Here is a 23,526-nt window from a genome sequence, read left to right as displayed (position 1 = left end):
TGTGTTCCCAAAAATACTTTATTTGCTTCAATAAATCAACAGTTCCAGGAAAGGTGGCTAAAGGACTGCTTCTTCTATGTTTACATTAATCTAAAATCCACTTGCCAGACTGACACTATTACAAATTAGACATTGTTAGGGGATCACTGCAAATTCTTCAGGGCATCTGACAAAGACCACTGCAAGAAAAGTCCATAGTGAGGGATTTCAAGTAGAAAGTGAGATGTTTCAGGTTAAAATTTTGACAACCAGAGAGAACAAAGAGTTAAAATGTAACCACAGCCTTTTTTTTTTTTCCCTTAAAAAAAAAAACAACCCAAAAAACCCCAACAAAACCAAAGCAACTACTGAAACACTATGGCTGTGTCAAAAAATTAGCAGACAGCAACACATCTTTACAGGCAATAGTGTCTACACAACCTTACATTATATCCACCCACCCTCAGTAAGAATTTGTGCTTCTGAGTTGATGGTAGTACCCAGAAAATCCAACATCAAATAACGGTCTCTTTCTGATAGTTTGGAAAGCTACTGCCAAGACTAAATTCAGCATTCCATTCAGCATACATAGGCTATACGGATTAGTAAAATGTCAGTATCTATTGTCAATACAACAGAGAATGCATGTCTAACCTTTGGAAATTATTTCAAGCCTGTCCATACACTTAAACGTATGTTTACAAAGTTAGTCCAGTACTCCATTTTACCTTGAATCTTGAGGTTCACAAATTCTCTGCAGTAAGGTCGGTTCTGGGGTACTGACAGAAAAAGCTATCCCTAAATGTACTACTTTCTTCCTCATTCGCAAGGAAAGACCACGAGCACTGTTTTGGTTACCTCTGGTCCACAGAAGTATTGCTTTCAAATATGGTTCCAGTTCAGTTCTCTAAGCCAAAAGCCAACGACCTGTGACACAGCTGCCCATGGCAGATGGCACTGAGCTACGCTGTGACTACAGCACAAGGCGGTTACTGTGAGGCTGGGAAAAAGGGAAGCTCTGCCAGAACAAGAGCGGTAGTCAGTGCCTCACAAGGCAGCAAGAGCTCACTGGTGCTTGGGGACATCTTGCTGTCCATGGGACTGTACTTCAGTCCCACCAAATTTTTATCAGCATTCTCAATTTCCCGCTAAAGGAAAGCACAAATGTGGCAAATCCTCCCTCTTACAAGACTGCTATTGTTGTGTTTCAGTTTAAACGAAGTGATCGGCACTAGAACAATTTACCATCAAACATGACACAGGCAAGGCATGCACTCATCAAGAGATCACATGTATCCCACCCATGTGCAATTAAAAGTAACCAACTTCTTAAAAAGTACATTAAAAACAAGGAAATGAGCTTTGTGCCACCAACTCAGATGAATTTTAACGTGCTGTGAAAGAATTAGAGCTCGTTTAATTTGTACAAATAATTTTCTGAACTGAAACAAAGAAAAAATCCGTATGAAAGGGTATACAAGTCCATCTTTTGAAATAACTAGTTACACACAACTGCAAACTACAATTGGATATAATCTCGATTTTGAGATTTTAAATTAAAGACTTTGTAACATTTTTTAACAATTCCTATGGATTGCCTTACTGCTGACTGCTTGCATTTTTTTCCCCTCTTCTACAGCAGAGTCAAGATAGTTGAGAGATTTTTTGTTTGTTCGCATGCTTATATGAGCTTCAGTAGTATTGGCAAGAACATTCTCAGTAGTGCAAACATACTTCTCAGCAATAATTTGCTGCGTGTCAGCTCCATAAAAAATAATGAAAGAACATTGCAAAGTTTTTAAATGAGACTCTGAAGCACATGGCATGCATAGCACAGTATAAATGCACCAACGATTTATCCAAGCTGCCATGCAATTCTCTTAAGTCTAGCTTCCTAGCTTTTTCTTACTACAGTCCCCCAAAATAGGACTGCAACTTCTCCAAAGTCAGAGTTCAGAGTGGCTTCACACAGACAGGTCCACTACACAGGTCTTCGGTTCACTCCTACAAGCTCTCTTAACAGCTACATCATCCACCCACACTTGGGCTTGGGAAACATTTTTACACATTCTGCATAAAATAACCACTGCGATGCAAAATTCATACTAAAACATGGCGGGGGGGGGGAAGTTCATAGCCAAAGCAGCTCCACAGCAGCTCCACTAACTATTCTGCTAAAAAGTAACACTAGACACTTCTAGTTGTCTTCCCTTGAAAAGGTTGCTCATGTTGTTCACAATCCTGTATTTTCTTTTGCTTTAAAGGCATAACTATTTGTCTTCCTTTAGAGTAACAACTGTCTGGATCACAATGTCAAGCCAAGCTTCAGCAATGCTGCTAATCTGCTGTAGACACACACTGATCACAAAGTAGGTAATGTAGCAAAAATGTTGACAAACTCGTAAGACAGTAAGAACAAGTTATGTCAGACACTGAAAGATCTGCCAAAAAAGTCAACTATTAAAACATTGTTTCACTTTGACACAGCTTTACATTAATGCTTGTCACTTCTCTTCAGGAATTTCAAGATTTACCAACCTTTGGTGTGAACAGGACTAAAAGAAGTGTTGGGATTGGTACCTAATCTGTCCTCCTCTCAGCCCACGGCTTTAAGTTACCACATACCGGCTGCTCTTTGGTGATCATACATATGCAGGCACTCCTGCAGCAACACAAGCACACAAGCCAACCTCCTTCTCTTTCATAAGAAGGTGTGGTGGTGAGAAAGAAACAGGGGTGGGTCCAATAGGCAGGAGAGGAAAGCAGAAAAGGGAGGGAATTGGTTTGAGGAAGACACACACATAGTACAGAATGAGGAGGAATTCACAGTACAGTCTTTAGAATGAGGGGATGCAGGGAGGAAAGCAAATTTTTGTTTTAAAAAAAATTAAGAGCCTGTCTGAAAACATTACTTGAAATTCTGCTTCAACTACCCCAAAAACCAGTATTGGAGAACTGCAATAGTTTTCTCATAGACTGCTAAGAAGCAGCAAGAGTAGAAAGGATTTCCTGGTTCCTTATTCCGACACCCACTGTAAATTCTGGTAATCTGTTTCCTCTCTGTGCATCCATTAATTAGCAACTGATGCAGGGTAGTCTGAAGCATCCAAGCTGAATTTTCTCCAGTAGACAAACATGAAAGCATGGAACAGAAAAAGGAGGTTACAGGGAAAAAATTACACTGATGAGCACTTAAAAAATTTTTTTTTTAGGACAAAGGAAGAACTCTCAAACACAGATGACTGCCTTACAGCATGAATGAATTCTACTGTTGGCAGTGACGGAAGTACAAATAGTGAAGATTTACTTAAATTAATTCACTTTGTGATTACAAAAAGAACCAATGTAATTTTCCTCCATAAATTAATTTCCTTAGGATTTATACCTACTGAAATACAGATGTAGCAACACTGGAGTGATGGACACCTTGCAACACTCTCCTAGCTTTAAGATGACATGTAGTATATTTGCAGTTTTCTTCTTCACACATGAAACAAACTTCTTCGTAGGCAGCCATTGTTTGCACTAAACTAAGTTAATCAGGTAAAAAAATAAATGCAGCATCGAAGTTACCTTTCTAGCTGCCAACGCACAAGAAGGATACATAAACCAATGAAATATTTAAAACACAGCACACTGTATTACACATATAATTCGTTTTTCATTTCAAGTTTATTAAAACTTTAGCAGTACAAATGATCCAGGTTTTAGATTATCAAAAGACCAAACTGAAGTCCACATCTTAAAAAAAGGCGTTCCCCAAAATGTCTCTAAAATTTTGAGACAATGGAAACATTAAGTCCACAAACTCATCCATGCCTGTCGTCATCTGTTCCAGGACTTGTTTCATGATCAGACTTTTTATCCTTGCTAGGGGCATGATCTCTTTCCTGACTCTTCGATTTTTGGTTTATTTCTTTTTCTGCTGAGGATCCGGTCTCCTTTTCTTTACTGCTGCGTGAATATGATTTTTTTGATTCTCTCTCTTTGCTACTTGGTCTCTTTTTTGAGTCTGGACTTCTATCCTGATCTCTACTAGACTTCTTATCTTTACTGGATTCAGGACTGCTACTTTCACGGCTTTTTGAACGCCTCTTCCTTTGGCTTTCAGAATCATTCCTCTTATATGAGCTTCTACTTTCTCTATTGGAATACCTCTCTCTGTTTCTGCTTTGACTTTCCTCCCTCTCTGAGCTCCTTGATTCCCTCCTCCTCCTATTTTCTCTTCCTCTGTATTTATCTGGTGTACCTCTCCTTTCTCTGCTTCTTGATCTTCCTCTTCTTCTTGTTTCTCTATCTCTATTCCTTGAATAGTCTTTACTTCTGCTGCGATCTCTGTCTCTGCTTCTCGATCTTCCTCTCCTACCCCTATCTCGGCTTTTGCTTCGATCCCTTGTTCTACTGCTGGAACTATGTTTTCCTCTAGCATGCTCACGCTCTTTGCTTCTTGACTTACGTTTCTCCCTGTCTTTACTCTTCCTATGGTCTTGTTCATTATTTCTCGAGCTTGCCCTTTTACTTCTCTCCTTGCTCCTACTTCTTTCTTTATCTCTCCCTCTAGAATCATAGCGCTTTTCTTTTTCTCTACCTTTCTCATGGTCTCTCTCTTTGCTCCTTGATCTTATTCTCCTATCATCATGTCTACTGTGCTTAGAGTCTCTTTCTCTACTTTTTGATTTCTCTCGGCTTTTACTATGGCTTCTAGATTTAGCTCTTTTCTTGGCCTTGCTTTTGTTATGCTTGTCATCTTTTTCTGAATTCCTTCTTGTCTCCCTGTCTTTACTGCTGGATTTGTGATCTTTTTTCTTCTCTTTTTCCCCTCTTCTGCTTGGACTTTCAGAAACTTGCCTGTGGTCTGACATTTTTCTCTCTTTTCCTCTTCCTGGGCTTTTTTGATTATCTTTCTTGTTTTCATTTACTTCACTCCTTGGAGAGAGAAAGATACAATTTTTAAAATATTTTGAATCCCCTCCACTCTGAAAAATTAAGTCAGAAGTGAGACAGCTTCACAACTGAAACTTAAATCACATTAGGTCATCTATATTAATAACTATATATTTCAGTGGCATGATTAAAATCAGACAGAGGTAAGTAAAGGGATAACCAAGTCAGCGCCCTGGTTTTTTGGAAGTAACTGTAACTGAAAATCTAAGACAACAGGTATTACTTTTAATATATTAAAAAAATTTCAATACATATACTCCGGAAAGAAATAATCTTACTTGTCCCCTTTTATCCATCTTTCTCCACTAGACACTCTCATTCTTTGAGCTCTTTGCATTTCTTGCCTCCAATGTGGAGGAGTTTCACTGCGTCGGAATCGATCTCTTGACCTGGATCTGGAAGGCGTCCGGTAACGCTTGAAGGTAAAAAGAGAAAATTGGGTGTAAGTTTGAATTTCACATGCTATGATAGCTAAGCAAGATTTTTATCCCTGGCGGTCAATTCTACATAGCACCTAACATGACACTTTACATGTATATACCAAGTTTACGTTGACAGGTCATTAACTTACTGAAAAATATATTTGACATTCAGCTAAAGCAGGAATACAAAATATCTGATCAAATAACAATTTTTAAGGTAACTTCTATTTCAGGATTTTTTGTACTCTGCTGAGAGGTAGTCTCCTGTTGCTTTTAATTAGCACAAATGCAACTCACTTTTCTAACAATGAAAATTCTTCTTAGCTTTGACAAGCAACATGAAAACAATATTCATGCTTTTTCTTTAAGGTTTTTACTAAAAGTTTGAGGCATAGAGACTTCTGTTATTAAAAACATTTGCTACAAGCAGTGCATAGCATATGGCTTCACAAAAATCAGAAGAACCAATCTGAGAGCTGCCCCCTGCCAAAAAGGGGAGAAGTCTTCTCCACATTCCTGGCACTGATGTCGTACTGGTTCTGCTGTTCACTTGAAGCCTTTTTGAGCTAATTCCATTCACTAGTTCACAGAATACTACAGTAACACAAAGAAAGCATTTTTTATTTTTCCTCCCCCCCTCAGTAGGCAAACAGGAAATTAATTTAATTCTCTTTGTTGTCTTCCTTCAAGCATCAGTCCCCAAATCAACTATGATGCACCATAAATCCTGCCTTTTTTTTTTTTTAAAAAAAAAAAAAAATTAACCATCCTAATGAAAATGGTTAGTAACACCAGCAGCAAGACTACGGTGCTACAAGTGCTACCACCTTGTTTATTTTGGGGAACAGACTGTAAACATTTACCCTTGGTCCTCTTCCTTTTATTTTCCTTCCAGATCTGGTCACTAACAGCCTCCTCTGGTATGTTGACTGTGAATTCGATAGATTACTAAAAATAATTTAAAAAAAGTGATATTGTTTATAACATCAAAGAAAGAAGGAAAGAGAAAATAAAACCAATTTTAAAACCTCTTCAGAAATTAAACTAGATGAAAACATACATTTAGTTTTATTTTTTATTATCAGTGCAGACAATAACAACCACACAGTAAAAACTTCAGATTTTGTGACCACAAAATATTTTACAAGATTTCCAGGTTTTTCCATTTTTGAAAGAAGAATAAATTATAGATTCAGATTGGACAGTTCTAACAAATTCTAAATGAAGTTGGAATGCATTTTACTTTCTTTTTCTTGAATCAGTCATTTTAGATTATTCATTCACTAAAACCATTTTCAAAGACTAAGCCTTTCTTTTAGGACAAAGACAACAGTTGACAATAAACTGAAAAATCCATTTTTCATCCAGCAGTGCTCACAACATGGAACTGTTTAATAGGGAGAGGACTCACTTAACATTAGAGTCCTAAAACAGTAACGTGACCATACCACTGTCAGCACATAGTCAGACTCAATACAGATGTATTACCTTTCTCTTTCCTTCTCTCTGCTTTTCCTCTCTTTTTCTTTCTCATCTACTTTAGGAGGACTTTTCCTCATCAGGAACCGGTTTTCAGGTACAGGAGGAATTTCTTCAGGACGGACAGTAGATAATGGCTGTGCTTCAGGGTTTTCATCTTCACTTTCACTGGATGAGCTTTATTTTTGTATTAAAAAAAAATTAATACTTAAAGTGAGTTATTTGGATGAGGGAAGACCTTTCAATCTATTTAAATAATTCAGAAATTCTCTTAATTCAATACACAACGATACCACAAGAAACTCAGGAAACAGAGATATTTCAGAAGCAACTTTTTTTTTCCCCAATGATACCTTTGTTCCAAAATGTACAACCACAGAAGATTTCTGACCAACATTTTTTATCTATAAATTCCAATGGTGCAACACTGAACATACATTTACCCTCTGTTTAAATACAGCTTCTTTTAAAAATTTATTTTCTTTTAAAAACACTATCAGGAGAGTCAAATTCAGACTTTACGTTAGCATATATAACTGACTACAAACTACTGTAATTCCAAGCAGTTGGTAGAAACAAACTTGTGTGAAATGGGCTTAGTCCCACAGAAACAATGTTTAGGCAGAATTGCCCTAAGTAACCATTTCTTATATTTTACTGCTAGCTTAGAAAAATGTGACTTGCACTGACACTGCCTTTATCTCACATTGAACTATAAGCAAAACTATTAGATTAGAAGTAACATTTTCAGCGGCAGGAGTGCCTTTTGAGTTTTATTATCTTCCAATGAAGCTGCAAGACTTTTGGCATATCAGACAGAAATAACGGTGTTAAGTATGTTCATTTATTAATTTTTTGTTTATTTTTGCTTTTATTCCTGCATACTACATTCTCGTAAGTCCCACTGCATATAATTTAAATTGAATTATACAGAAGTGAATTTAACGAAACAAGCTATCACCACTCGTTTCAAACCAAGCGCTCCTGCAACTTTTCAAGCCAAATATACATAAATCTTAGTCCATTCCTTCACTCCTTTACAAGCTGCAGCATGTATGCGTATGGACACTGTCCTTTGCCACCATATCAGAAAAATTTAAGCTTGTACATGGAAACCGACTGTCTCCCAAACTTCAAAATACCTACTTCACTGGTTACAGAATACTATTCTGTAGTTATAGGATGAGAAAATGGTACTGTATGGCGTACATGTAACAAAACAAAACAAAACCCAAAACTGACCTTTTCTTGCTTTTCTTTCTCTTTTTCTTTTCTTTCTTATGTTTCTTGGAATTTTTCTTGTGTTTCTTTTTTCGTTTTTTAGACTTCTCTTCTGAAGCACTCTCAGAATCTGATGATGAATCAGAAGATGATTCTGAATCACTTGAACTTTCCGAGTCACTGGATGAGGAAGACAACTTGTGTCTTTTCTTTTCTTCTTTCTTGGCTTTAAGTCAGAGTAGCAAAGACACATTTTAGTATCAAACACTTCTAAATAAATCTCAGAAAAATCAACTTATCTAGTATCTGCCTGAGCTTCTTATAATTGTGTCATGAGACTAATTCATCCAGATACTTAAGAACAAATTGAAATTTCGGAGAAAACACCGTTTCTCCCAAGTAGAATAAAGGGTATGTCTAGAAATACCTAAGAAATTTCCAACATTTTATATTTATGGAGCTCTAAAGTATAAAATTTATACTGTCAAGAACTTGTAGAACTGTGTAAGTTTTCAGATGATGTTTTATACAACATAAGCTACGTACGAAGAATTATTTAAAATTTATTTAGAAAGTGTTTATTAAAAAAAATTCTTTGGCTTCAGGTTTAACCTGACTTTTTATAAAATCTATTCAAACCACAAACAAGAGAAGTTTTGAAAAAGAAAGTAAGTGGCATAGACTAAATTGATTACTCTTTGAATTTAGCTCAGACGGAAGATTCAAATAACCAACCTTACTGCTCAGTGAAACCATGCTCAGAGAACAGTCCTAATCCTCCAGCCCATCACGTATTGTTTGGTTTTTTGTTTGTTTGTTTTCTTCGGATTTTTCGTTTTTTAACAGAAAGATGCAAATAACTTACTAACCATCTGGTATGAAAAGGAACCCTGCTAAAGATCAGACTAGTCCTTAATTACATATTTCACCATTTCTCGTGCGGCTGCTGGAGCTGCAAATCAGCAACTTACTGGCAATCTGATATTAGTCTGACAGGAAATAATCCAAGAACACACACACCTTTTTATGCCCTTTAACTGATCTGAGCCTACTTAAACTATTAAAAGTGATGTAAGTATTATGTCAGAGTCACATTAATTTGAAAAAAAATACATACAATGAAAAACATTGTATAAAAACTTCACTAAAGGAAGTCTAGGCTTCTGAGTTATGACGCTTCAGGTAAATCAGTTAAATGGTATGAATACTCTTCAAATGTGTTATGAAATTCCTATCAGGCTATTGTCCAAAATTAAATGCTCTATCCAGAAAATGCAGAAGAGCACACTGATTGTCTTCGGACTGCTGTAGCTGACTTTTCTAATTAGCATCAAATACTGTTTTACTTGGCCATTGCAAATTGCAAAGATAGCCCGTCATTCACTACACAACATACTACAGACACAAACAGAAGAAACAGAACCTTCACCACTAAACAGTTACTTGGAAAATGGATTATTTTAATTCTATATAACAGATAAGAGATCTGAAGGCAGAAAAAAAAAAAAGGTGATAGTCATGTAGAGAACTTGAGGCAGAGGAAACACTTCTATTAATAGATCTGGTAACTGCCCTTCTGAAAACACAAGTGGCTATTTAATGGAACAGTGTATCAATTTTTGGAATTATCAATATTAGATTCTCCAACTGCTTAGCAGGTATTACTGAGTTGACTGACTCTTGAGAATTAGCAGTAGGTAACTGTAACTGTAATCACGTGAGCTCAATGCGGAAATTCTCAAATTCACACTAACTTGGTCTCATTTTTGCAAAACTGCGTGATGGGAGGTAGCAGTTTTTCAAGGATGATCAAAAGCAATAAAACATATAAAATTCCTTGCTAAACTGGTTAGAGAAGAGAATAAAAATGAGTCTTGGGGATAATGAGTCTTAGTATAACACTTAGGGATGCATTATTTGTAATAATAAGCTAGTACTTCCCACCAACTTAACTTTTCACGAGAAAAAAAATTCTCATTTGAGCTAGAATGATAAAAATCAGTGAGGATAGATCCATAATTGCCCAAAACACATTTCTAGTTGCACTTCAGGCAGCTGCTTTATGTCAGATGATATGCTGTGGGAACTTCATATTGCCTCTTGGAAATTGAACATAACTGGGTATGCTTTAGAGTAGCAAAGTTAAGTGTGGATGTATTATACCAACTGCAGAGACGGTCAATTATGGGTTCCTAATGGAGAAGAGTGTCAGCATTTCTCAGAAAAGCAACAGTTAAGCTCTCATTCATAGCATCATCTCTTAAAATATACTTTTGTTCTGTATATAGTTACTGAATGCAAAACAATGAAATCTCAAATATATGAAGTTACCATAATTTACTCCCGACAATCCATCTTCTCATCTACCATGTCTTGCCCAGAACACCTTCTGGCTGTAGACTGTGATGTGTTGAGATGTTCTAGATCTATCAGCAGTATTGTTCCAACGTTTTCATGACAATATCCGTAATGAAAGCTAAGGCAGTATTGTTCTTTATCTTCAGCAAAGTATTAGCTAGTAGCATTAGATCATCTATGTAAGCCAACACCTCTTTTGTAGCAATCCAGTATCCTACTCTGTCAGATCTCCCATTCAGAATGCAGTGATATATACAGTGGTGAAAGATTTCCTCTTCACAGTGGTGCAGAATACTTACTTCCAAAAGAATTGGCTGAGATAAAAAGATCTGGATGACAGGAAGCTAGCTGGGGCTTAATTCAGGTAACAGTGGATCAAATACATGGTGCAGAAAAACCTCAGCAGAAACAACTAAGTATGGCATCTTGGCCTCTCTTTTTGTGGTCATACTCTTTATGGATACTTTTTTCTCCTTCTAATGTTTCCGAATCCCCACACTGGTACAACACTGGTACAACGGATGAAATTTAATCCCATTGCACTAGATCGCATTAATTTTTCAGATTAGCATCACAGACACAAGTCATACCTGTACGACTTCTATAGTGACTTTTTTCATGGTGTTTTCTATGTGTTTATTCACAAGCCTCATTTGATACAGACTAATGAAAGCCTGACAACCAACTGAAACACCACCTTTGTACTTCATAGATTATATTAGTCTTCCGGTCATTTCTGGGTGCAATATAAACTAGCAAGTTGTCTTATCTGTTTAGGACAGCCTGCTGATTGAAATCAGCTGGTTCTCATCAGATGTTTTTAGAGCTTCTTGCAAAATGCTTCCAAAAGACAGGTCTCTTACTAAATTTTTTACTTCCCTTGTTGGTCCAGACCAAGATACCTGGTCTCTTTTCTCAAACTTTTGCTCAACGTCCTTATTAAAGCACTATATTTAATAAAAAGTCTCTGTAGTATTTTATATCAGTTTTAGATTGTCTAAATATATATACATTCACAGAGTGTAACAAGTACGTATTTATAGAAGAAAATTGAACAGTTTCCAAATTAATTTCAATCAAAGGAGCCTGGTGTCATATAGGCCTGGTGATGCCCAAACAAAAAGAGGAATCTCACCTGAGCTCTAAATACCACGAATACAAAAGTACTAAAAAAGTTAACTAGTTTCTAAGTCCCAAGACACCTTCAAATGCTTCTTATCTATTCAACACTTTTGGTTTTAGCCTACTCAAAAAACCCACTATATTGCACTATACCGTTTCCTACATGCCTTCAGGCAAAACAAGATGTCTCCAAGCTCAATTTCAGAAATGTCTGAATAAGGTCTTAATAAATGCAGTTATTTCCTGTATTTTCTCCCTCCTGCATCTGTTTTAAGTGTGTCAAAAACGATCTGTGACAGTTTTATCTGCATTCTTGTAACAAGTTTAGGTATGTTAGAGTTACTACTTTAAAATGAGTAAGTAATAGGTAGAAATGGAGGTGAGTTAGTGAGCAACTACCTCAACAAGCATAATGTGATTCTTAACATGCAGCAAATAACGTCAATGGCAGATGTATTTGGGAAATCATGTGGCAGGTAGGGAGTGAAACGACGAGAAAAAAATAACAACAAAAAACCCAACCGAAAAGCCCATAACTGTTTACACAGCAAAGACAGAATATCGGGCAAGACATTTTGGATATACTTTCTGGTGACATCTAACGATCTGTCCAGCAGCAAATGCTATTTTGAATACTGAACCTGGTGCTGGCCAACTACAGATCACAACAACAAATGAAACCAGTCCTGCAGCATGAAGGTCAGCGAGAAAGAAACAGACTTCTGTTCACAGTCCAACTGTTCCAGCTCATTAACTTCAGGATCAGGTTTCAACTTATGACCACATCTGAAATAGATACATCACTTCCTACTCCATTCACTGTGACCTATAATATTCGCCAGACTTCATGAATTACATGATCATGCTGCACAGCACAGTCAAGCACTCTCCACATCTCAGCTTGTTACGGACTGTAGCAAGTCTTACGTTAGCCCATGATATGAGACTCCTGGACTTGAAATGAAGAAATGACTGGCCAGAAAGCAGTTGGACTCAGGCATGAAAGTCAGAACAGCTGATCTCATCTTGCAATTCACAGCAGTGACAGTCAAATAGTTACCTTATATCAAGTCCAATAATCTGTGTTGGACTACAGCAGTCTCCAAAAAGAGGGTGTCTACTTCAGGACATTTAGACAGATATTTTCCCTGATAATTTTTTCCAGTGTTTAATCACCCTGCTCTTCAAAGTATCAGGTCTTTTTTTCTATTTTGCATGCGTCTTGCTTCAATTATTTGCCATGGGTTCCTACTATGTCTTTCACTGCTTGATTAAGGACCCACTGTTTCTTACAATGAAAATTATACACAGTAATCAAGTCCTCAGAGATATGCATTAGGGAATGCTACCATACTTGATTCTTGTTCATCAGATGACATTGCTACTCTGAGGAGTCCTGTATCACAAACGCCTCTGGACATAGCTGGTTTTGTAGACAAGCAACCTACCACACAACTGCAAGAGCAGAGGAAGGGGGACAGAAAAAGAAGAAAAAAAAAAAAAAAAGAAGGGGAGAGGGCAAAAAAAGCCATCTCCAGCTTCACTTTGAACAGTTTTGGCTAAAACCAAAACTGTTTATACCTAGTGGCCAGTTCACTAGGAAAAAATAATCTGGAACAGAAAAGTCTGAAACAACTGTTTGTAGCAACCAGCTTGTGGAAAGGGGGCTAACAATGATGCGTAAAGAAGAAATGAGGGGTTGAATGGGTAAGAAAAGAGGAAAGGAAGGATACACAAATCAAAAGTCCAGGTAAGACGTGACTTACCAGAATCACCACTTTCTAAGACTGTTCTTATTCCAGAGATATTTCATGATTCCTAAATGTGCAACTTTGTACTCTAACGCTGCTTGATAATTCGTACTGATACTTTTTATCTTAAAAGAAATTGTACTGATAGAATGACCTAATTACAATATTGTTCTTTGATGAATTATGAAGGCAGCCATAATCTGCCTTAATTGCAGAAAGCACGCTTTTACAAGCAGTGATTCTACAGGGATATCTATAACATCAAAGAAGATCATGAATCAAGACTCGCACTGCTCTGTGCAGAACCCCCTAGAAATACACTTTTCATGAGAAATCTTCATTAGTGGGTCTTGTTAAAAACTGCCCAATGCGCAAAGCTATTTAATTTTTTTTTTTGTTTTTGCATCAGAATATCAGTGTCTTACATTCTCGAAAACATCCCAGATATACCTTTGATTAACCAAAGTCATGATCTCAAACAATGCAGCCAGGCTTGTTTGACTAGACCCCCTTCTGCAAAACTTTGTCAATTGGTATCAAACTTCCATTTGTCTTTAAGAAAATTAATATTGTATTACTTGTTCCACAGTTTTTCTTGAGAATTATATGAATTTAGCTAGTCCATAATGACCTTTCTAAATACTGGCTTAATACTTAGTCTTCTTCTTTTCTGCCCCCGCCCGCCCCCAGCTTTCAGGATTTTCCCTGGAACTTTAAAATTTTCTAAAAATAATACCACTTGGCCTGAGAGATTCTTCTTTTATAATTTAGCTTCTCTCATTCATTTTCACTAACTCCTCCAACTTGAAGGAATAAAAAGAAAAGAAAAAAAACCAAAGGAAAAGATGACAAACATTCCACTTTTCTACGTGATCATCCTCTCAAATCCCAGGTGAAAGCTTCTGATCTAGGCCTCTGCAATATTATAATTGTGATCGCTGTATCATTCAATTCACGTAGCATTCAGTAAGTCAGTTCAGTCAAGTCATCATCCACATCCCTAAATAAATCCAATTCTTCTATACAAAGAGATAGATTTGCTTCCTTCATAAAGCACTTCATCTGGATATTCATCGTGATACCCAAAAATCCGATCGCTTTCCTCAACTTTAACTCAAGAGAAAAACATTCATATCAAGCACCTAACTTCTACTGTGATTCCTTCTGCTAGTGCCATATTGGCTTCCCTGCTAAACCCAAGAAGGATCAGTTCTATTTTCATTCCATAAAGACTTGTCTAATTCCTTCCCTTGTGTTGCCTACCAGACAAGCATATACAATAAATATTTTACTTTAAGCCTCCCTTGCTATCATAATGTACCCTCCCCCAGAAATTCGCCATTATACTTCCCTCACTGGCAATCTCCTTATTCCTTTGTCTTAACAGCAAATTCTTAGAAGCAGTCTCCTCTGGTAACTGCCTCGTATTTCACAGTTTCAGTTCCCTTTTGCCTCCCCTAGTAATGTGCTACAAAGTTCCACTGTTAGATGACTCTCTGTTGATGATCTTCCATGACACTGCTCACCTCCCAGAAACTGCTCCTCCTATCCGGATTCCCTGACCTCTTCCATATATTGACAGGTCCAAGGGCCTCTCCTGCTCCACTTGTCAGCTTTGGACTGCAGCTTGGCAAATTTCCTTCTGCTGATGTGATGACAAACTGTCCCTCTTATTTCCAGTGCCTCAGGTCATCACAGCTCATCGGTGGTTCCATGTTGTGCATTTAGCAAACAGTTCCAGCCATACTATCATCTCTCACAGTAGCGGCAGATTTCCCTTTGCAGGTCCTACAGCCAGCCTTCCCCTTTCAACAGCAGGATTCTCCACTCACCAGGATCTCCATCATGGTCTGTCAGGCAGCACCTTCATCAGGCTGGCTCTGCATTAGTGCCCATTAGGGCCCACATCTCCCCACACTCAGCTCTGCCCTCCATCTGCCCGATCCTGGTGCCTAAGGCCTCTTGTTCTCCAAACACGCCTGCTGCCCACCATTATCTAGTATTGTGCCTTATAGTCAGCTGAGTGGGCTATCCCATCACCCTGGCATCAATTTCCCTCCTTGCCACACCAGACCAGCTACAGGAATTAGTCTCTCTAGGATCCCAGCAGCACTGAGTCAAAGAGGTACAAGGACACAGACAAATGGGTAGGACCAGACAGTCAGATCTTTCCACAAGCCTGTTCTCTTCTAGGAGAAGTTAAAGGAAAAAAACATTTTGTATTTTTTTTATTCACTCTTTTGATGACTTTTGATGAAGTACTTTAAAGCCCTGCCTAATGGCTTTAAGTCATGAGACTGCTCAGTGCCAAAATTTTCATTTAATCATTTAATTTCAAGTATTCTAGAGTGGACTAAAAAGGGAGCATGGCAAACTGAGGAAGACATATATACAGAGTGGGTATCTCACCCACTAGCTTCACCCATTCCATGTCTGTACTGTTCTATTTTATTTTCTAATCCACGCCACCCACTCATTTTCTAACAGATATCATGCTCCTGAGTACTGTCCAGAAACACAAAATTATGTCCTAACACACAGGGTGACTTATGAGTTAATCTAAGAAGTTCTAGAACCTTTGAGAAGTCAGGAACCATAAGATAGCTTGGAATTCTGAGGTACTGAAGAGATCACTTCAGACTCCAAAGTCATTCTGCTAGACATCACAACAGGTGAACACAGAACTGCATCAAAAAGGAGAGGAAAAACTAAGAAGCTCAAGTTTGAATGCCTATATTTTCCTTAGGCCAAAGAAACAATTATTCTTGTCTTGTGCTTCAGTATCCTTGGTGCAACCCTTCATAGTACGTATCAGCAGAAGATGCTACGAATGAAAAAGCATGATGATCCCTATCATAGTTCCTACCAAACATGCACCCTGGGTTTCCTCTAATGAGATTCTCCAGGGTTACAGCAACATCTTAGATTGAGCCTTATTTTGTAAGAGAAGCAGAATCCAATCTCCAATACCATATTCAGCTCTGGAATGGCAGAGCAGGGCATCCCTTCCAGAAAGAAAGGCAGGTTCTGTCATATTCCTGTTTAAGAATATATTTCATAGTAACTTAAAAAGGATATCTGCTAAAGGGCAATTCCAGGCTCTTCTGCTCTAAGTGCCTGTTCTGAAGATTTACCTGAAAGAAACTTGAAATAAGTTCAATACCTGCAAAAAAAGTGGCAGTTATCAAATAAAGTCAGACTGCCACCAATCTTCTTAACATAGCACTCTACTTTCTATGGGACAAGTGCTTGCCAGCTTTGTACTAAAATTTAGTTGGTATAAGGAAATCAAAGACAGGAGAAGCTTTGCAGAAAGCATGTATGATGTTTCTTTAATGTCTTCTGCATCAACACCTTTTAAGTTTTTTAGAAGACAAACTGTACTGCATTGTTATTCACCTTTCACCAACTGCCCCTCCATTCATCACAAATAAGGTTCTAAATATTTTTATAAGCAGCCAACAGGGAAGAAAATGAGCAAAAGTACCTCATAGTTTGCATCTATGTAAATGTACAGTTCAACTTTACCTTTGGATTTTGGAATTAGCTCTCCACAACTCAGTATGCGTACTTCAGCATATGGTTTACTAGATGCGTCTGTTTTCTGGTTTTCTATTTCTCTCACAACTTCCTGACCTGAGATGACTTGTCCAAAAACAACATGATGTCTGAAGAATTTAAACAAAAGAAAGAATTCTTAGTGCTTAATTTTCTCAAGGCAGTTCCCAAACAAACATAAGAAAAGAAGATATTTACCCATCTAAGTGAGGTGTAGGTTTAGTTGTTCTGTTGTTTCCAGATTTTAATTTAAAGAGAAAAACAAAGTCAGTATTAGTGGAAAGCAGTCAGCATTTGAAGCATGTCATATGCACATAGGAAGGTGAAAGTTATTTTGAGTGAACTAATAAAATTGAACAAAACCAATATATATTATTCTAAGTTTGTGTGCAGTTAGAAGTATTGAATGTTTATACATTAAACTACCTATTCAGTTCATTACTTTATCACATTTTGCTGAACAAAAGTGCACATAAATTTTTAGACAGCATCCTCATATAGGTTATAAGTATTCTGTTTATTGAATGATATAAATAGTACCAGGAACAGAGACAAAAATTAAGGTGACTGTCTCAGAGCAGGAAAACTGCAAATAACCTTCTACACATTAGAAAATAATCACAAATCAAAGGAAGAAAAAACTATCTGTATGTACAGATTATTTGACATAGAAGTAGAACTGACTTTCTCTCAGCTTTCTCCTATACTAGCATTACTAAGGCATACAGATGTCAGCCATAGCAGAAGTAAAAAACTGGGATAATTACAGTAATGATCAGTCAGAAATCCCCAAATAAGGGTCTAAGGGTAAGTGACATACACAACTCACCATGTTAATTAAAGTCATGAAATATGGGTAAGAGTGATGTATTTCAAGAATGTAGATAAATTAGATTTAAGAAGAGTCTACTGCAATGTATTTTAAGAATTTAAGTTTTAACTGTAAATGAGACTGCATTGGACAGTTATCTTGTGACAAAAAAACCCCTCTACTACTTTTGAGAGCCCCCAGAGCTGTTTTGTCTCCTTCCAGACAACACTTCTTAGAAGAAACTGGTAAGAGTTCTACAAGGAACTAACAGGTTTGCTTTATTGCCCAAGTTAGAACACAGCTACTGAAAACTACCAAAAGCTCTTTTGCATAGACAATAAACACAAAAGTTATTAAAATAGTCAGGCTCCCTAAACAGTGCATTAGGAAAATGGCTACCTTCATGTAACTTTGTGAAAAAACATCAACTTTGGGTTTACACAGGAACAAGTCTTCAATATTTAAAAGGATTGCCTTTACAGCTTAAAAATGGCAAACACATTTCAGGACAGTACAATACTTACATAAAGAACTGTGAACCATTTGTATCTTTCCCTCGGTTGGCCATTGAAAGGAGAAATTCTTTGTTGTGCTTTACAGCAAAGCTTTCATCTAAAGAAAGTGTTTTCAGTTACTTTAATATACCACATATGCTTAGATAAATGCTATGATCTAAGTAAACTCATTAAATAAATCTGCTAGTCACTTCAGTAAAAAGTTGGATTAAAAACAGATTCAAAATAATAGCTATTTTAAAAATACATTATTCCTTCCATTCTAAATAATGCAATTTAATAAGGAGAAATATTAATTAATGGTTTATAGCATGAGAAGAAACTAAAAAACTGAGTATTCTTCTTCAATGGATTTGTTTCCTACCAACATTAGCAGAGACCTCATCATTTTAAGTTATTGCTCTTTCTACTCTGCACATACTGATTATTGTCTCTTTGGAGCAGAAGTAGTTTTTTAGCTGTGCATTAACTACTAAGAAACCCCTCACTTTCAGGCAGTTTTGTTGTTTTATTTTTTTTTAATACACATGGATATCCAGTTTGACAGCAATCCCAAACGACTTCTGTTTGTCTGTTAGACACACAGATGAACTTATCAAGCTGGCCATTAATAAAATAAGTTTAACTTGAATGAATCCTACTTCTGATGAGCAAATCATTGTAGCAGTTCAAATCCCAATGAAACTGAAATGTAATCACTATTCTTCATTTAAGACATCTGTAAGAGATTATCCTATCTCCGTCCTTTCCCAAAACAGTATAAAGGCTGTGGGGGGATCCAAACTCTTCAGACAGAGGAAGTTTGCTCAATGTTGTTTAGATACAGATGGCAGGAGCAAGCATTAACAAAGAAGAAAAGTACGCTATATGTAAGGCTATGGTTTCATATCACACTGTGTCACTGGCAGTGGAAGGGACAGTCCCACTCACTCTCCAGTCATCTGTACAATTGCTATCTGGCAGAGCATCAAGCGTCAATCTAATCCTATGGTGAGCTGGTCAAGGGATCCACAAAAGCAAAAACTCCCATGAATTCAGTTTCATACTGTGGCTGAGTTGAACAGCCAGCTTGCAACTGCCAGAAGGTAGGTAGAGGTTTTGCTCCTTCTTCCATCTTCCCCAACCATACGTTTCCTCAAAACCAGCTACTCATTTGTGTTGGTTCTGATGCTTGCCAAATTATTGAATTGGGTCCACTCACTAATACGGAAACAAATAAATTTTTTTGCTGCAATAGTCTTTGGGCCTTTTAGCAAGCTGAATCAGCTGAAAGTTTGATCTGAATGAGAGTCAGTGCAAGGTAAGACCTCCTCCCTCTTTTGGCAGTTGCAAACTGTTGATTCAACTTCAGGTCTGATATAAAACTGCAGCCTGGCCCTACCGAAGTAGTGAATAATTCTGATTGTTTGCTGCAAGCTCAGACAAGAAACAATGTTAAAAGAAAAGTGGAGGGAGGAGGGAGAAGCACAAACAATCCTGCTGGTGACAGCTAGCCATCACATGGGTTTAGGTGTAATACAAAAACTGCTCTAAGAAACACAGAGATGCTCCACTATATTCTGGACAAACACAGGCTGAGAAACCCACTGGAGTGCAGAAGAGGTACTTCTTCTGCAACACTGACTGAAAAAGAACCAGGACTGTGAGAAAACTGATGGCCTCTTTATCATTAACTCCTCTTGGGTTCATAAAGCAGGGCTTTATGCTTTCTTTTAAACAAACATTTGCAAGGAAACCCGACTCCACCATGCCTTTCTCCTTGTCACTGGAAGAAAAGACAATCCCCAACCTTTAACTAGCTGCTCAAGCCAAAAGTGTATGTTTAAAAACAGTTATAAAGAATGTAAATCTGGTAAAACAGACAAATACAAAGGAGTTCGGTTTTACTTTTTCATTCATTAAAAAGGTTCATATCTTAAAAGTAAAATAAAATAACCTAAACTGGACAGTTAAAGGCCTTTAAGACCAGACAAAATAGTAACAAAAACAATGGAGTTCAGGTTTACAGAACAGAGACTACAGAATGTAAAGGTGATTGCTTATAGCAACACCCAAATAGAGCAGACTGATAAAATGCTTACCTTCAAAAAAGCCACCATAAATGGATTCTCCTCCCCTGCCATTTCCTTGAAAGAGGAAAAGTGACAGTTACAACTTAAAATAGTGATTAAAAGAGTCACATTATGTGGAAGGTGCTTCGTAATACGAAATACTGATCCAACTGCATCCAAGTCACTGACATTATTCTTCAAGGTATGCAAAGAAGATCAAGACACATCTTTGTAGTCCCAAAGCAAACTTGGAAACAAGAAAGTATTCTCCCACGTATTCTGCTATAGTCTCCCTTTTTTCTTTATTTCCCAGCAGCAGATACAATATTTTACCCTCACATTTGAACTTTTCAACAGAAAGTACTTAGTACTCTGAATACTGAGACAACGGAGCAAAAGTGTGTATGTGTGCACACGCATGTGTATGTTTATATAAGTTTATTATATAAGTTTTCATGTAAAGGTTCTTACGCAGAAAAAAGGCAAAAAAGCAGTTGAATCACAGAATAATTAATATAAGTAAATGATGCTACACAAAACTCCTGCAATATGCTATTACATAAGCATTAAAGTTTTCCTCAGAGAAGTCATACCTTCACTGAAGTCACCTCCTTGGATCATAAAATCTTTCACAACCCTGTGAAACAGACAACTTTTGTAATGCAATGGCTTTTGGGTGGATTTTCCTGTACCTTTTTCACCTAAAGGAGAAGAGGAGGAACAAAACCCAAAATTACTCTCTGTACCTGTAGAATCTCCACTACAAAAAAGGGCTACGTAAGCGCTTAATCAAAATCATCTACTAAGCTCTGAAAAATTAGCTTGTGAGGCAGACACATACTTGTAATATCAATAAGAAACTAGCATTTAAGAAAGCAGAGACAGAAACTACCTACTACTACAGTTACACCAGAAGAACTCCTTACTGACATTAGTATACAACGGTCTCTTCCATGCAGATTGACTGAAATTAAACAGCCAGTTTAGGTTTAAGATAACTGGCATTGCTCAGAAGCATGCAAGAAACACTCAGATCTTCAGTTACAACATGGCAAGGTTAAGGTACCATAAAAGCTTATAACAAAAACAAACAAAGAGGCAGGGGGAAGGAAAAGGAATCTCGTTCCCTCCCCCCACTTGTGATTACAACTGCCATCTTCCTCCCTTACATCAGCTCTGGTGCTCAAGACCTAAAAGAAGACTCTCTGCTTCAGCTACACCATTATCTACTTTCCCTGCTAGCCTCAAATAGATAAGGTCTCTGCTGAGTTAGCAAGGTGAATGGCTGATGGTGGTCCTGTGAACGGCAGAGCCAACCTCAAGGTAACAGTAAGGTAATCAGTGGGAATATGTTGGAAGGAAAAGGATCTCTTCCTCTCAGTGCTGGCAAACCATTAGACTGTATCTTCCTAGAACCTTACTCTGAGCTAGTAAACTGGCAGGTTTTGTCAAGGGCAGTTGCCTCTGAACTTAACTGTAATGGACTGGTGCCTCCATATGGATTTGAGTAGATAGAAAACACACTTTTGATAGGAACTTTGATAAATGTAAAGTTGTATCTGTTCCACTAACTTGGCATATGCCAGGAAAACACGGAGCTGTTGATCTCTGTTTTAAGAAGACAGCATGTACTTTTCAAAACTGCCCGAAAAAAATGAATAAGGAAAACAAATAAAAACAAATTTTGAATTAATTTGCTGATGATCAATATCATAAACACTCTGCCCATGTATTTTCCTCACTATTCTTAAATACGTTAAAGCAGCAAAATAGTTCCGCATCTGAATTTGATTTTGAATGTCAGCAACTAAGTATGAACTTAGTAGTACTTGTTCCTGACCTGAAATGCTGTTGAAAGACTTCAAGTCAAAAATTTAAAGCAGTAGCAGGGAATAACACCTTTATGCAACAAATCTGACTCTTGAGCAGTTGATAGCAGATCAAGAATGCCATGGTCACATGACAACATACTCACAGCCATTAAAAAGAATCACTTTAAGGTTCAAATTTGTTCACAAATTTTGATAATCTGATTTTGTGCCAGTAAACCTCATGTCAGATCAGGTAATACCTACATTCCTGCAGACATCATGAACGGTGCACTAAGTGTTCTAGCTACCTTGTCATGAATGTAATTATGCACCCACACCTGATTCAGATCGTGTTAGTACTCCTGAGTGATTCAATATTAACAGCTACAGAGCCTTGACCTGAAAAACAACAGAGCTGGAAGGAAAGGAAGCAGAAAATGCTGAAGACAGAAAGCATTTATGCTATTTATATATTCACAAAATTTTTCTTGTGATAATAATTTAAGTTTTGCTAAACTGTCAGCATTTTCAACAAAAGCATGCGGTCCACAGAACAATAATTCTGTTCGGAAATACTGGAGAGAATCTTCTCAGTATTTTGTTCAAGAAATAAGCTGAATTTCAATAGGAGTGGAAATCACCAGTCTCCATCAACAAAGAAAAATTAAAATGAAGAAAAAAAATTACTAATGAATACCAGCAATACCTTTCAAATACCTCAAAGTATCGTAAGACTGAAAAGTAAGTCGGCATGGTTGACCTCTTATTGGCTACCTTTCAAGACTGGATGATGTTATATAATGTGAACAGTAATACCTATGCTAGTAACAGAAAATCAGCTTACTGTGTCCGTATTTAAAGTTGATTAGTATATACTCCCTGCAACATACTAAGCCAAAAGCTACAACTGCTTTGATTCTACATCAGATGTATATGAGAAATCAGAATGAATGTTTTACATACTTATCTTTTTATGTAAGAAAATGTCAGGAAAAATAACATAGACATCAAACTAGCTAAACATGGTATTACATTAAAAATTGTAAATAAAATTAAAAATCTACAAACCTGTGCAAAGGCAGCGAAAATTCTCACATGTCTTTGGACACACATCTGAAAACAGTTCAAAGACCACTCTTCCAGCTAGGAAAAAAAAAAGCCGTATTTATTATGAAGTTAACTGGTATTTGTATTATTCTTATATATCTTATATGAATATCATTTTACTGAATGGATATTTTAATTTTCTTACCAGGTACGTTGTTGATGGCTATGTCAAAAAAGCAACGAGGTCTCTGGACCTTTACTCCCATGGCTTCAAAAGTTTAAATACTGTAAGTAATAAAAATAAAATTCAGTTTTTCCTTTTGTGTAGTGAAACTACATGTAAGTCAACGTAGAAGATTTTGCAGAGACAACAAAAACTGCAGAAAAGCAAACCTTCAAAAAAACCAAGGAGCAAGCCTAAGTATTTTTAAAGGTTCAGAAAACACAAAGTATTTAG

The 23,526-nt window shown here is 37.1% G+C and overlaps 1 protein-coding gene across 1 annotated transcript; it reads right to left on the bottom strand.

Annotated features, from left to right (window-relative positions):
• Nucleotides 1-3,788: 3,788 nt before the first annotated feature.
• On the bottom strand, nt 3,789-23,357 carry PPIG (peptidylprolyl isomerase G (cyclophilin G)). The gene is made up of 12 exons (XM_009579186.1): nt 23,275-23,357; nt 23,091-23,165; nt 20,805-20,912; nt 20,242-20,286; nt 18,170-18,257; nt 17,033-17,062; nt 16,805-16,944; nt 8,067-8,271; nt 6,834-7,001; nt 6,209-6,293; nt 5,202-5,338; nt 3,789-4,905 (listed from the first exon to the last, which is right to left on the bottom strand). Exons 1-12 carry the CDS (start codon nt 23,333-23,335, stop codon nt 3,789-3,791), a joined length of 2,259 nt encoding a protein of 752 aa, XP_009577481.1. The 5' UTR covers nt 23,336-23,357.
• Between the last annotated feature and the right edge of the window lie 169 nt (nt 23,358-23,526).

The sequence above is a fragment of the Fulmarus glacialis genome, unplaced genomic scaffold (genome assembly GCF_000690835.1).
Source record: "Fulmarus glacialis isolate BGI_N327 unplaced genomic scaffold, ASM69083v1 scaffold4386, whole genome shotgun sequence".
Taxonomy (NCBI): domain Eukaryota; kingdom Metazoa; phylum Chordata; class Aves; order Procellariiformes; family Procellariidae; genus Fulmarus; species Fulmarus glacialis.
Note: the sequence above shows the minus strand (reverse complement) of the source record. Positions and strands in the feature narration are given on the sequence as shown.